The sequence below is a fragment of the Triturus cristatus genome, chromosome 3_2 (genome assembly GCF_964204655.1).
Source record: "Triturus cristatus chromosome 3_2, aTriCri1.1, whole genome shotgun sequence".
Taxonomy (NCBI): domain Eukaryota; kingdom Metazoa; phylum Chordata; class Amphibia; order Caudata; family Salamandridae; genus Triturus; species Triturus cristatus.
In genome coordinates this window covers 582442701-582457076 of record NC_140584.1, presented here as the reverse complement: position 1 = coordinate 582457076, position 14376 = coordinate 582442701, and the positions used below count along the sequence as shown (strand labels likewise).

Genomic DNA, 14376 nt, shown 5'->3' with positions numbered 1-14376 from the left:
CACTATAATGCAACTCCTTGATAAATATACCACCAGACTAGAATTATAGCGCTTAAGGATTATTTATTTCATTTCATTAAATCCTTATTTCTCAATCAAAGATGTTTTGTTTCTTTTTTTAAAACACAAGAAAAAGTAATTTTTTATAATTCAAACACGGCATGCAGTATTTAATCAAACACAATATACACTTTACATTAAAATACGGCGAGATTGATTCACAACCACGTGAAATAAGGTTTTAATGAAATAAATAATCCTTAAGCGCTATATTTCTAGTCTGGTGGTATATTTATCGAGGGGTTGCATTATATTGTTGTTGCATGATAGTAAATTTTGTGGATGATTGAGAAGTGAGTGATTTCATTAGTCCTGCATAAGTGTTCTCCCAAAGGGATACCTCTTTTCTCTACTGCAAGGGTGAGTTAGGCACATAGCTACAGAGCTTTAAACAGGTGAGTGAGCCTGTAGGCCTCACCCCAGTAACACAGGTTTAAAAGGACCTGTCCACTCCTACTGATCACCACATGGTATGCTGCCACCGGTGCGCTTCTGCTGCTCAACGCTAGGTGAAGGCAGTAGCCTTCTACCACTCTGAGGGTGGCCCTTTGGGTGCCCCTCCCGGTCCAACAAGACCACAATCTGTGAGGCAGGCCTATGTCATGGCACACATGCATGATCCCTGTTAGCTTATGACAACAAAAATCAGCATTAGGGATCAAGGCAAAAGTACATTAAGCAGATTGTGAGTCGCTTGTTGAGGTATGCTGGTCCGGTGTCATGGAGTGCTTTGTGAGCATGGGTGAGGAGCTTGAAGGTGATCCTCTTGTTGACGGGGAGCCAGTGCAGGTCCCTCAGGTGGGCGGTGATGTGGCTGTGGCAGGGGATGTAGAGGATGAGGCGTGCGGAGGAGTTCTTTATGTGCTGGGAGTCTCTTCTGGAGTTTGGCCGTGGTTCCCGCGTAGAGGGCGGCCCTATCAGCCCCATCTCCTTCCTGAGATGTGTCCAGGCCCGTTCCTTCTGCTTTATCACTGAATTAAAGAGCACCCTTTAAAGAGTACAGGGGGGGGTCTGCCTCTATCCCTTCTCCAGTGCATCTCACTCTGCTGATGAGTGCAGCAATACACACATTTGTCTAGGAGATTCTTCTCCTCATGCCTTCACCAGGCAGGCCTGGCTCCCCCAATATGGAACCCAGTGTCCTTTATATAATGTACCATTGCAGACGCACACACTCAGTATACTGATATTGTGCAGGTCATGCCTGTTTAAAGCAGTGTGGGTGACGTACAAGCGACGGTGCAAGGTGACATGTATACGATAGCACAAGGGGACTCGAGGGCGTGTCTTTGAACACACTTGCAATATTAGTTTTGGCAGAAAGCGTGAGCGCTCTACAGCGCTGAACTGGTCGTTGCTCGGCCACAGATGGAAACAAGTAACAGTGCCACGGTATGGCCCACCTAAAACACATTTTAGTGATGTGTGTTTAAAACCCGGGTGAGTAGAGGGGCCCATATGTGCCAGGCAGGCCATCTAGGGCGCTTCCGGTGCCTGGGAATGTAGAGTGGTCCATCAGCTGCAGCGAGTGGAGCCGGCCTTCCGGTGCTAGAGAAAATAGTCATTTCTTATCACAGTCCTGGCACGCGTGCTCGTGACCCGGCGAGACCCGGGCTGGACTTACCTGCCCTCAGGGATGGTGATTTGATCTGCCAGCTCTGGTGCCAGGATGGGGGGGGGGTCTTGGCTTGGCTCGTGCGTGTGCAGAGAAGCTGGGCCTGTGGTCGCGAGGAGGTCCCCGGCGCGTGTCTCGTAGGTCTCACGGTGGTACTTGAAGTGGTTCTGGCCAGTCACCCCTCCTCAGTTGCACAAGGCACGCGCGGGTTTGCTCGATGCCTGTGCTCTGCTTTGCAGTCACTGCGCTGGGTGCAGTGCTTTCGTCAGAGACGAGAAGCTTTGCAGAGCCAGGGCACATGGAGGGTGATGGTGCCTATGCAAGTTACTGATATGACGCCGCCTCCCTGCAGGTCAGGAACATCCTCATCAGCTGAACAAACGTCACTGACTGAGCCCTTTTCCACCACCTCTTCTCACTTGCCGAGGGTCACTTGTCTAATCGCCTCCCTGCCGATCACTGACCCTCTGCTTCTCAGCGCTCCCCCTACCACTCAGACCTTTCCTTCTTCCTGTCTACAGGGCACTGATATCCCCGGCCGCCAGGCTGCCCATCTTTAACCCACCTCAACCATGGCAGATCACTGAGCCCACTCCCTCCTCTTGGGAGGTAGGTCACTGATTTCTGCACTCCTCTCCCCCGGCTCCACCACCTTAGACTTACCAGTCATTCTTACCCCCTTATGCAGGGCATTAGTCGCCCTCCATTTTTTTTGCCATTAATTTTCCCCATACCCCTCCATCAGGTTAATTAGTGGGCGGTTCTGCCGGGTCTCCGAATTAAAAACTGATGAGATGTTTCAAGTCATGGGCAAAGTGGGCAGTTGCCCATGCACACCACCTTCCAAGGGGCGCTTATAAAATGAAGGGGGCAGTCAGAAGTCTTTCTCCCCTCTCTTAATCGCTCCACGACTTCCTCTGCCTGTCTCTACCTATCCCTACCTTACCACTCTCTACATTTTCATCTGCCCCTGTTTCTCTAAGTGACACTATGTCTAGCTCAGTCATACCTCAATACCCATCTTGTTCACCCCACTTTATCTCTTGCACTCAATATCTGTCTTCTGACCGCTAACATACTCTTACCTTCTGCTGTTACTTTGCCTAGCTCTACTTCTCTGTTCTCTACCTCACCTTTCCATAATTTTCTCCACTCTCTACTGCTCTCTCTGGTATTTGATCTATACCTCACAATCACTTAATCCCTGCCCTTCTCTCTTTCTCACTAATCTATTCCCCTTCTCTCTGCCAACCTGTTACCTATCTCCACCACCCTACCTCTCTGTCTGCCTCACATATCTTTGTCACTTCTCTCTTCTTTATTTCCCCTCACCTCTCTTTACCTCCCTATTCAGATCTATGCACCTCCCTCGTGTCTTTCACTATTCTCTCTACCTTGCCTCTGTCTGCCTCATCTTTTTTCTCATACACTTCTCTTCCTGTCTCTCTCTTCCCAGCCTGTCTCTCAATAAATGTTTGTGAATACTACTTCTCTTCTATCCCCATTTCCAGTCAATTCTCCCAACCGCACCACTCTACTCTTATGGTCCGGTACGGCCTACCGCCCCCTCCTCCCCTCTACCGTGACAGAGACCAATATACATTTTTGTTTGGAATAGGGGGTCGTTGACCCCCGATCGTATTTATTAACAAACACACATATTTGCACACAAATATACAATTACGCAGAAATGACAAGACAGGATTCGGTAAATTCGATTCATTCCTAGCTTTAACAAAAACTCTAATACATAATGTTCCTAACCTAGTCTAAACATATTGCTGATCACATTTCTGCGTATTCCTTTGGGCCTACGGCAAGGTCAACCAGCTGGCCCCTCCCCTTTAATCCAAATTGTCCCGCGCACCCCAACCAGAGTGCGCATGCGCAGGGGGCCCAGCTGACCCGGAAGTACTTCCCACCAGGCAACCCCCATACGTTCAAGACTTACTCCATAAAGGGGCCATGCAGACCGCGCAGCTTACTTACGCCCGCGTGCGGGGTGGCCAACCAGCCAATGGAAAGCGTAACCCCCCTTTGGCCCCGCACTGTTCCAACCAACCGGTTGTAACTGCCCCTGGAGTCTGGTGAGAGCCACATGTCCCTCCCCTCTGGGCGCCCCACTGTCATGTTGTCGGACCAGAAAACAACTGATTTGTTTCCCAGTTGTTCCGGCCAGACAGACAATGCCACCCAGATGGGGAACAATTCCAGGAAACCAATGTTCGCCGTGAGTCCCGCGTCCACCCACCATGCCGGCCAACGCTGCGCCACCCACTGAGTGCCCAGAATGGCGCCGAACCCCTCACTACCCGCGGAGTCTGTCATTAAACCCAACTCCGCACAGGAGGTGACTGGGCCGGGCCACAGGACAGAGCCATTGAAGTCCCGCAGAAATGCCAACCAAATACGCATATCCTGCTTGACCTCCTCGCTCAATCTGGTGTGGTGGTGCTTCTGCTTAAGGCCAGACATTGCCTGCGCAATGGATTTTGAAAAAGGGCGTGCCATTGGTATGATAAGCAATGCAAAATTTAGAAGACCTACAATTTGCTGCAACTGATGCAACATTACCCTTTTAGTTTCTAGACATTGCCTCAGTGAGTCCCCAAACCATGTCACCTTATCAGTGGGAAGCCGTGAGCACCCCGCGACTGAGTCTAGCTCGATCCCCAGGAACTCTATGACCGTGGATGGTCCAACGGTTTTACCCTTTGCTAGTGGCACCCCAAAACTCTTCATCAGTGCACAAAATTGCTCCAGGGCCTGCCCACACACCGCGCTCCCCGGTGGTCCCAGAAAAAGGAAGTCATCAAGGTAATGCAGCACATGCCTATGCCCTGTCATTTGTCTGAAAGACCATTCTAGGAAAGTGCTAAACATTTCAAAATACGCGCCTGACACAGAACACCCCATAGGCATGCACATGTCCATGAAGAACTTGCCCTCATACTGGAAACCAAGTAGGTGAAAGTCGCTCGGGTGTACGGGCAGCAGCCTGAAAGCAGATTCTATGTCTGATTTAGCCATCAGCGCCCCCGGGCCCAAACCCCTCAAGAGTTCAATTGCCTGATCAACAGATGCATAACGCACAGAGCAGAATTCCTCATCAATGGAGTCATTCACCGACTGCCCCCTTGGCGCTGATAAATTGTGAATCAGCCTGAATTCTTCTGGTTCCTTCTTCGGGACCACCCCCAGGGGGGAACACACAAAGTTATGCACAGGGACCTTGTCGAAAGGCCCTGCCACTCTGCCCAATCTACATTCTTTCTCAATTTTTGCCGCCACCCTAGCGTTCTGAGTGACCGACAATTGGTTTCTGTAAAAAGAGGGACCCACAAAATCCGCCACTGGGATTCTAAAACCCTCCCTGAATCCTTCCACCAGCATCCTTGCCGTGGACGTGCATTTGTATCTATTCAACCAGGGTATCATTGCGTGCAGAAGAATCGGGGACCTAGCTTTGCTGCAAACACCTTCAATCCGATTTTTTTTGGCCCCTCTATCCCTCTGTTTTTTGAGACATTTTGCCTCGGCATGTCCTGAGTTGCCACAGAAACTGCACGCGTGTTTAAATCTGCATGTCCCTGGTGGCCTCTCGCAGGTGCGCCTATTGAAATCCCAACAGCATCCCTTCTTCCCAGCCCCCCCACCTGATGCAGCTGGAGGGAACGCCCGAAAGGGCTGCGGCCTTGGCGCGTCCCTTGTAGGCTCTGCTGTCAGACCGCCCAAATGATCTAACCAAGCTATCCCCTCCACCTGATTCCATTTTAGAGTCGAATCAGATGCCCTGATGTGCCTGAATTTTTTGTCATAATCCAACCACCCTGTGCCCGCTTTCGTTGCCTGCGCTGTGCTGATCCTAGACAAATAACAAGACATTGCGGGCGCCTCCTCTGGGAAACGCTCCGTCATCACAGCCATGTAAATATTGAACGCCAGCATCCAATGCCTGATGTTCTCCTCCACCCTGTACTTTAGCATCTCATTCGCCCATTCACGCGCGGGCATATAATCTTTCGTCCTCTTCATCTCCTCCCTCTCAACCTCGTCTATTAAGAGTGAGAAAATGTCAATATATGTCCCCTTCCAAATTCTCTCCTTAACCTCCTGTGACAAATGGCAGGACAGAGATTCATACGATGTGCGCGATTCGCCCATGCCCAACAATGGCAATGTCTGTGGCTTACCATGCGAGGGTCCCGCAGAGTCTTTGGGGGCCACGACCAATGATACTTCTTTAAGCTTGCTTTGATCGATTAGCTGTCTCTCCTTTTCCCATGCGTCCGCCCCGGCCACACCCGCCGCACTCAAATTCAACCCCATGCCCCCAAGCCAGGGAAGCACGGCTGCTAGGCTGGAGACAAAATAAGTTGGAAGTGTTGGTACCCCCCCGGGTGCAGGGGGAACATTTAACGAGACATTGGGCACCCCTGGCACTGGCACCCCCAGCGGGATGATAGGATTTCCTGGCGTTGGCGGCGAAATAATGTGCGTCGGGGGACACGGAATTAAATTAGGAACCACGGGAACTGGCCCCCCTACCCCATCTATGGGAGAAGGCTCGCTCGCCGGTGTGCTGGGGAACGCGGGCACTACGGGCAAAGCTGCCCCCCCCCCCCCCCATTCCCAGGGACAACCTGCGTTACTTTCTTTGCCCTATTCTTTTTTGGCAGGGGCGGGAAAGCCTCTCTTGGCGGTAAAGCGTCCCTGCGTGACCTCCCCGAGGACCCCTCCTGCGCATCCAGCCTGTCTGCCAGCTGTGCCATGGTGCTGTCCATTTCCCCAATCTTCCTCATCAGGGCGTCTAACACACTCGCAATATCAGGGCGCCGTTCGCCACGCTTAGCCTTGGGAGGCATGACTACCCTGCACACTATTACCACTGATTTGTTGGAGGAAACACGACCGGCCACAGCACCCACGCTACCGGAGTCTCAATACTGGCTAACCCAGCAAGGCAGGTGAGCAACAGGCTCTAACCCGCTTGGCTCCCAGCAGCGCCGGAATGCAGACCCTGTGCGTGTCCTCAGGCACCCTCAGCGATGGCCCCCACGTCCTCGTGTGTTGCTCCTGATGCGTGCACCACCGCCGACGCTCGCCTGCTCCTGCTGATTGGGCTCCTTGAAAATCTGCTCTGCCTTCTCACGATTGGCGCTGTGTCTCTGCGCGCCACTCGTGATGCGTGACCCTTGCCAGGCACTTGGTGAAGTCTCGGCGTTCTCCCACTCGTTGTTGCCACCGTTTGTGCGCGCCTTTCACAAAGCGCGAAACCTGGCCCGGCGCTCCACGAGATTTCGGCCTACACGCCAAAGGATCGCACCACACTGCAGGGAAAAAAGGTTAAAGATCCTGCCGAGGGAGGGGGCACACGCGACGGGTGTGCTGCCGAGGGGAGCGGAGAGCAAGAGACTGCACTTCGCGCTCCCCCCGGCTTTAAAGGGTCAGCCAATCCACGAGCTGAAACTGGTCCCTGGCAAGAGGGTCACCCAAGCCCCGGAAGTGATCGAATCACTTCCGGGGTGGGGTGGAGCCTCCCATGACCCGGAAGCGATCCAATCGCTTCCGGGGCACGGCCCCCAGCAAGCGCGGGGCCAACGAGATGGGCGAGAGACGGGGGCACGGCCGACCCGCCATAATGGCGGCGGGGCCGATGCCAGCCCCGCCTTCCTCTTCTACTTCAGTTTCTTGTATCTCTCCTCCATCTACCTAACATCTCTCTCAACTTCTTCTCTCTTTACCCCAAATGTGTCTATCTCTCTATGCTTTACTCACTCTAGCTCAACCCTTTCTCTTCCTCTCTGTGCCCATCTCCTGCCCCCCCCCCACCCCCCCCCCCTTTACTCAGAGCCAGAGGGCACTGTCTAGCCAGAGCAGTGTTCAAAGCAAAAGATGGGAGGAGGAGGGACAAGGCAGTGGAATAGAATTGCAAAGAAAATCATCAGATTTCACCCATAAAAGTAGGACAATCAGGGGAGTGGTAATTTGAGTATCTGTGTTCAAGATTGTGATTTGTAAAGTAGATTTATTTGTGATTATAAGTATCCAGCAGTTAATGGTAAAATGTCCAATGCACACATGTATTTCTGTATTAGGCACGTGTCCTCTGAGTATCCCTCCGGTCACCTTATGTTGTAGTTCCTTCAATGGTAGGATAGACTGGTTGGACACTGAATTCCAAGTAAAATATTTTTGCGAGACAAAAAAAATCTTAGCAAAAGTGCAAAAAGAAATGGTCCTGGACAATACTTGTTCATGTTTTCATTTGGTGCCATATCCCTGGTGGGCACCATGCACGGTTGATCATTTGGCTGTTTTTGAATACCCCAGTTTCTTAAAGTTTAAAATAGATTTCAAAATTGTTTGGCATCAGGAGGGCTTGGATGTGTTGAAAATGTGTGATAAATGTAAAGCTATTTCAAATAGAGGGCCATACTAGTATGTTTTTCTGTGGGCCCTACAAATCCCTAATATGTGCACAGCGGTACCAAGCCCTTCGGTTATTGACAGCGCCAAAGGAAAATGCAGAGATTACAGGTGTGCGGATGGTGAAGCGGAGGAGAGGAAAGCAAGTACACGCAGAAGGAGAATGTGAAGAGAGAGTGCTGAAGAAAAATAGATGACGTGAGAAACGCAGATGGAGGATTTCAGAAAGATGCTGAAAAAATAGAGCGTAATTGTCTACCAGAGAGAAAGACTGCAGAGTAAAGTGGTATGGACAAGAGAAACGAGTGTCTGCGACACTCCAGAGATCACCACTTCCACGGACCTGATTAATTACATGATCGGTTCTAATCAATGTCGTTACTCCTTTATTTGCTAACAAGCATTGTCAACGCCAACAGGTATGGTTTGGTTTAGGTAAATCTCCATAGTTTTGGTTATATGTCTGGAAGCAATAATGTAAAGTACGAAGTACCCAGACACTGGTCAGTTGGCTTTAAGTGTGAAGCGAAGGATTTTACCGTACATATTTTAATCCTCTACGCCTCTTGGAAAGGAGTCCCAGATATGCTTCTTTGGCACCGCCCCGTTTAGACCCCACCCTTTTCTCTTACGGCACTGCCCTCCGTCTTACTTTCACACACCACTAGAACTGCTGCTCGTCCATTCTGCCAGCGGCGTTCTGAGTTTCCCTGAGGCTGGATTAATTCAGGTGCGCGCGAGGGGGGTGAGGGGGGGGGGAGGCTCTGACTCTTGAGTGGCAGCGGTGACCCTTGACAGTCGCCAGTGGGAGAGGAGGAGTCCGAGGGGACCGCTGTAAGTGGGACAGGCCTTCGGGAAGTCTTAGCGAAGCTTATTAAGGGATGAACTCGGATGAGTGCTTATAAGCAGGGCAAGGTGGCTCTCTGGAGCAAGGGGGGGGGGGGGTAGTGTCTGTTGTACAGGCTGTACTCTCTTGGCTACTACGGTGACGGTGGGGGGGGGGGGGATGCCATCAAGTTACAGTAAGAGAGCGTCTACATAGAACTGTCAATGAGAAGTGACTGCATACGGTTGGTGCACCCGCACCAAGGCCAGAGCAGACGGGTCCTCTGTAGAGGAGCGCGGGGCATCTCTGCAGAACACTGGGGGGCATACGGGCCCCACAAAGGCAGAATTGTTGAGCATCGAAGACTGCCAGCGAGGGCATCACAGCGCGGCGTGGAGAGGGCTGGCACAAAGGGCGTCACTGCTGGCCAGAGGAGCCTGGTGCTGATGCCTTGACTGTGGGGCACAGAGGGTTCTGGCACTGAAGACACCTCTGCAAGTTAGAGAGAAGTCTGGCTGTGAGGGCATCGCTGCAGGGCACGGAGGAGATTGTCCTAGGGCACACAGAAGACTGCAGCGGCCCCCGGTGAATCCCCCGCAGCGTGCATCAGTGCTGGACACGTGAGACTTTGTTTTGTCAGCGAGAGAAGGGGGGGGGGGCGAAGAGTGGGAGGCTGGCACGGCCAGTGTCACAATAAGAGCAGAGAGGTTGGCACTAGCTGGACATTCATCGAGGAGCGCCCCCAGCGAGTCCTTCTGTGGAGCCGGGGCTTGCTGCGAGCCCGGTCCGCCCGGACTTCCAACCGTGCCCCAGCTCTCAGCGGCGCCTCCGATTTCTCAAGACCACTTAGATGGAGCGCGAATTTGTATCTTCCCGAATCCCGCAGTGACTGCACCCCTGATACGTGGCCCCTCACCTTCGGCAGAGCCTCGTTGGGGGATCGTGTACCCCCCTCGCCCCCCTTACACCCCGGCGGGCGCTATCCAGATTGTCGAATGCCACCGTGGGCCCTATATTCCGTCCTGCGACTGTTCTTGTGAAGGGGCCCTCGCATGTCTTCGGAAGCTTCACACACACAGTTCTCGAAATAATCCCCCCAGTGACGTTGAAAGGGGGGCGTCGGAGTACGAACCCCAGCGGAGTGTTAGCGGCAGTAACTGGGCGCCGAGAGTGAGTGTTACTTCATTTGGGTGCCACTGAGGTGGCCGTCCCAGTAGTAAGATGCACACTGCACGTCTCTTTACTGTCCGTCGCTGACGGCAGTTGTGCACTGTGTGCCTCAGTGGGTCGTAGTACACTGTGTCTGTCTCAGTAGGTTGCCTTACTCTGTGTGACCATCTAATAGGAGGATGCACTGTCCGTCTTCTCTATTGTACGCATTACGCTTGTCACAGTCGATTGTTGCACACACCTGTGTACGTCCCTGTTGGTTGCTGTGCATAGCCTAACAGATTGTTGCACAACCCCTATGTGCTAAAAGTGATGCGTCTACTGCTGTGCAGTGACCGGGCAGTGTGCGGGCCTCGCGCCACATGCTGCAGGATATAGGCGGATCATGAAACATACATTCAGATGTGTGTTTGTTCGCCTTCTCACGTTCTGCTCCATTTGTGTAACTTGTTCTTTACAGGCCCTCTCTTTATTTGCCGTTTAGTGCCCACACTGCCTTCTTGGCGCCTGGCTCTGTGCCTCAAGGGGGCGCCCGGAGCCCAGTGATGGGGAGCGCGTCTTGCCCCAGAGGGGGTGCAGGGTAGTCAGGTGAGCGGCGCATCCTGCGTGACTCGTCTCGGTAGGACAGGGGGAGGGCCTGGGTGTGCACAGACCTGCCCTGATAGGCCTGCGGAGAGCTGCTGGTTCACATTGCGCCCTGGGGCTGTGCTTCGTTGCAAGTTCCTGCATACCGGAGTCCCGGCGGAGAGGAGTGTGTGTGTACATTAGGACAGTACTGGGGGAACAGGCACCGGAGAGGTGGTGGGGGACAGCTGCGAGCCCTGACCCAGGAGAGGAAGTGTAGGAGACTGGCAAACGGGGGCTTCCTGTACGCATGGCACAGTTGTGCCCTACCTGCCCCAGAAGACACAGAGCGTCTGCAGGGACATGACATGCTTTGCAGTTGTTACCAAAGAAGTTTGGACTCCTTAGGAACTCCTGGGCGGGTTTGACAACTCGCTACTGACCGGGCATGGGCTGGGTCTGAGCCACACCCGGACACCCGGCCCTTTCAAACTCGCCTGAAGCTGGCCAGCGGTCAGGGCGCCGCCTCTCCGGCCAGCCTTCCATTGCACCCCGGGGTTTATGTGCATCTCTGCGGTCTGCCATGAAGGATTTTACTGCATTTGTGCTCTAGGCAGCCAATCTTTCCTTCACCCGACGGGCCCAGGAGTTTCTTCCTCGTCGGAGCTGTGCCCGCCATTTCAGAATCTTTTGAGCAGCTCCCAGACCTGCCTACGACGTCAGTTTCCAGAACCTGCGGCCTCTTTGTAAGGTGTTCTAGGCCGCTGTAGAGCTTCGCGGTGCCCATCATTCCGGAACTGCCCCTTCTCAGAGCACTCTGGTACCAGCTACTCCAAACCTATCCATCGGAACTCTGTGGGACCAGCCACTCCAGGTCTGTTCCTCGTCAGGGATCTGTAGTGCCACTCACTTCATGCACGTCTCTCGCCAGAGCTCTGCGGTGCCACTCACTCCATGCCTCTCTCTCAATGCGAGCTCTGTGTTGCCTCTACATCCCTCTCTCGTCTAGGCTCTGCGGTGCCACTCACTCCATGCCTCTCTCTCATGTGAGCTCAGTGTTGCCTCTCCATCCCTCTCTCTCGTCTAGGTTCTGCGGTGCCACTCACTCCATCCCTCTCCCTCATGTGAGCTCTGTGTTGCCTCTCCATCCCTCTCTCTCGTCTAGGCTCTGCGGTGCCACTCACTCCATGCCTCTCTCTCATGTGAGCTCTGTGTTGCCTCTCCATCCCTCTCTCTAGGCTCTGCGGTGCCACTCACTCCATGCCTCTCTCTCACGTGAGCTCTGTGTTGCCACTCACTCCATCCCTCTCTCTCATATGAGCTCAGTGTTGCCTCTCCATGCCTCTCTCTCGTCTAGGCTCCGCGGTTCCACTCACTCCATGCACGTCTCTCACCAGAACTCATCATAGTACAAGTTGCTTTCAGACTCCTGAGTTACGAGCTCTCACCCCCTCCACTTCTACTCGAACCAGACCCTGCGGTGTGACAGCTCTTCCACGAGAGCGGTGTGCAGTGCCCACCACAGCAGTGCTGCTGCCCTCTGTGCCCTATGACAGGTCCTTCAACGACACTACGAGAAGAACTTCCTGATAGGAAGTGGGCGGAGCAGCCCTGTCAGACTCTAGCTGGAGCCCGACCGAGATGCTGAACGCGCGTGAGCGGGGGCCCTGCTGGAAGCCCCAGGACGACGGGGCCATGGCGGTGCACGCAGGGGACAGTGTGACCTCACAGGAACTTCGTGGAGAGACGGCGGGGGCCATGTGGCTCCTCTACTGCCGGGACGGGCAGCTGAGCGCACACCTGGTGAGCCAGATGTGCTGCATGGGTTAGTATGAGCTCTTGGTGACCCCTATGGGTGAGGGATATATGCCCGCAGGTGCAGCCAGGAGGGGTGACGCTTACTCCTGCAGCCTGGCAGGTTTAAGGTGGTTCTTGTAGGCCCTAGCAGGGTCTGCCTGTGCATCTGAAGCTCGCTCCTGCAGCCTGGCAGGTTTAAGGTGGTTCTTGTAGGCCCTTGCAGGTGCTGGCCTCTAAAAATGAAGCGCGCTCCTGTAGCCTGGCAGGTTTACGGTGGTTCTTGTAGGCCTTTGCAGGTGCTGGCCTCTAAAAATGAAGCTCACTCCTGTAGCCTGGCAGGTTTAAGGTGGTTCTTGTAGGCCCTAGCAGGGTCTGCCTCTGAAGCGCGCTCCTGTAGCCTGGCAGGTTTGAGGTGGTCCTTGTAGCCCCTAGCAGGGTCTGCCGCTGCATCTGAAGCTCGCTCCAGTAGCCTGGCAGGTTTGAGGTGGTTCTTGTAGGCCCTAGCAGGGTCTGCCGCTGCATCTGAAGCTCGCTCCAGTAGCCTGGCAGGTTTAAGGTGGTTCTTGTAGCCCCTAGCAGGGTCTGCCACTGCATCTGAAGCTCGCTCCTGTAGCCTGGCAGGTTTAAGGTGGTTCTTGTAGGCCCTAGCAGGGTCTGCCACTGCATCTGAAGCTCGCTCCTGTAGCCTGGCAGGTTTAAGGTGGTTCTTGTAGGCCCTAGCAAGGTCTGCCGCTGCATCTGAAGCTCGCTCCTGTAGCCTGGCAGGTTTAAGGTGGTTCTTGTAGGCCCTAGCAGGGTCTGCCTCTGCATCTGAAGCTCACTCCTGTAGCCTGGCAGGTTTAAGGTGGTTCTTGTAGGCCCTAGCAGGGTCTGCCGCTGCATCTGAAGCTCACTCCTGTAGCCTGGCAGGTTTAAGGTGGTCCTTGTAGCCCCTAGCAGGGTCTGCCTCTGCATCTGAAGCGCGCTCCTGTAGCCTGGCAGGTTTATGGTGGTCCTTGTAGCCCCTAGCAGGGTCTGCCTCTGAATCTGAAGCTCACTCCTGTAGCCTGGCAGGTTTAAGGTGGTTCTTGTAGGCCCTAGCAGGGTCTGCCGCTGCATCTGAAGCTCGCTCCAGTAGCCTGGCAGGTTTGAGGTGGTTCTTGTAGGCCCTAGCAGGGTCTGCCGCTGCATCTGAAGCTCGCTCCAGTAGCCTGGCAGGTTTGAGGTGGTTCTTGTAGGCCCTAGCAGGGTCTGCCGCTGCATCTGAAGCTCGCTCCAGTAGCCTGGCAGGTTTAAGGTGGTTCTTGTAGCCCCTAGCAGGGTCTGCCGCTGCATCTGAAGCTCGCTCCAGTAGCCTGGCAGGTTTGAGGTGGTTCTTGTAGGCCCTAGCAGGGTCTGCCGCTACATCTGAAGCTCGCTCCTGTAGCCTGGCAGGTTTGAGGTGGTTCTTGTAGGCCCTAGCAAGGTCTGCCGCTGCATCTGATGCTCGCTCCTGTAGCCTGGCAGGTTTAAGGTGGTTCTTGTAGGCCCTAGCAGGGTCTGCCTCTGCATCTGAAGCTCACTCCTGTAGCCTGGCAGGTTTAAGGTGGTTCTTGTAGGCCCTAGCAGGGTCTGCCGCTGCATCTGAAGCTCACTCCTGTAGCCTGGCAGGTTTAAGGTGGTCCTTGTAGCCCCTAGCAGGGTCTGCCTCTGAATCTGAAGCTCACTCCTGTAGCCTGGCAGGTTTAAGGTGGTTCTTGTAGGCCCTAGCAGGGTCTGCCGCTGCATCTGAAGCTCGCTCCAGTAGCCTGGCAGGTTTGAGGTGGTTCTTGTAGGCCCTAGCAGGGTCTGCCGCTGCATCTGAAGCTCGCTCCAGTAGCCTGGCAGGTTTGAGGTGGTTCTTGTAGGCCCTAGCAGGGTCTGCCGCTGCATCTGAAGCTCGCTCCAGTAGCCTGGC

General features: G+C 54.0%; 1 protein-coding gene across 5 annotated transcripts in view; it reads left to right on the top strand.

The window, feature by feature from the left end:
• Positions 1 to 14376, top strand: part of MACF1 (microtubule actin crosslinking factor 1) — a 1146281-nt gene that overhangs the window by 208405 nt on the left and 923500 nt on the right. Inside the window, exon 1 of one of the 5 annotated variants that reach the window (XM_085648359.1) lies at positions 12291 to 12489. The exons of 3 other annotated variants lie outside the window; for them this stretch is intronic. In XM_085648359.1, coding sequence (XP_085504485.1) covers positions 12306 to 12489 — 184 coding nt within the window. In that variant the 5' untranslated portion in view covers positions 12291 to 12305. Of the gene's footprint in view, positions 1 to 12290; positions 12490 to 14376 lie in introns of those variants that run through there. One more of the 5 variants, XM_085648362.1, reaches the window with a different exon arrangement.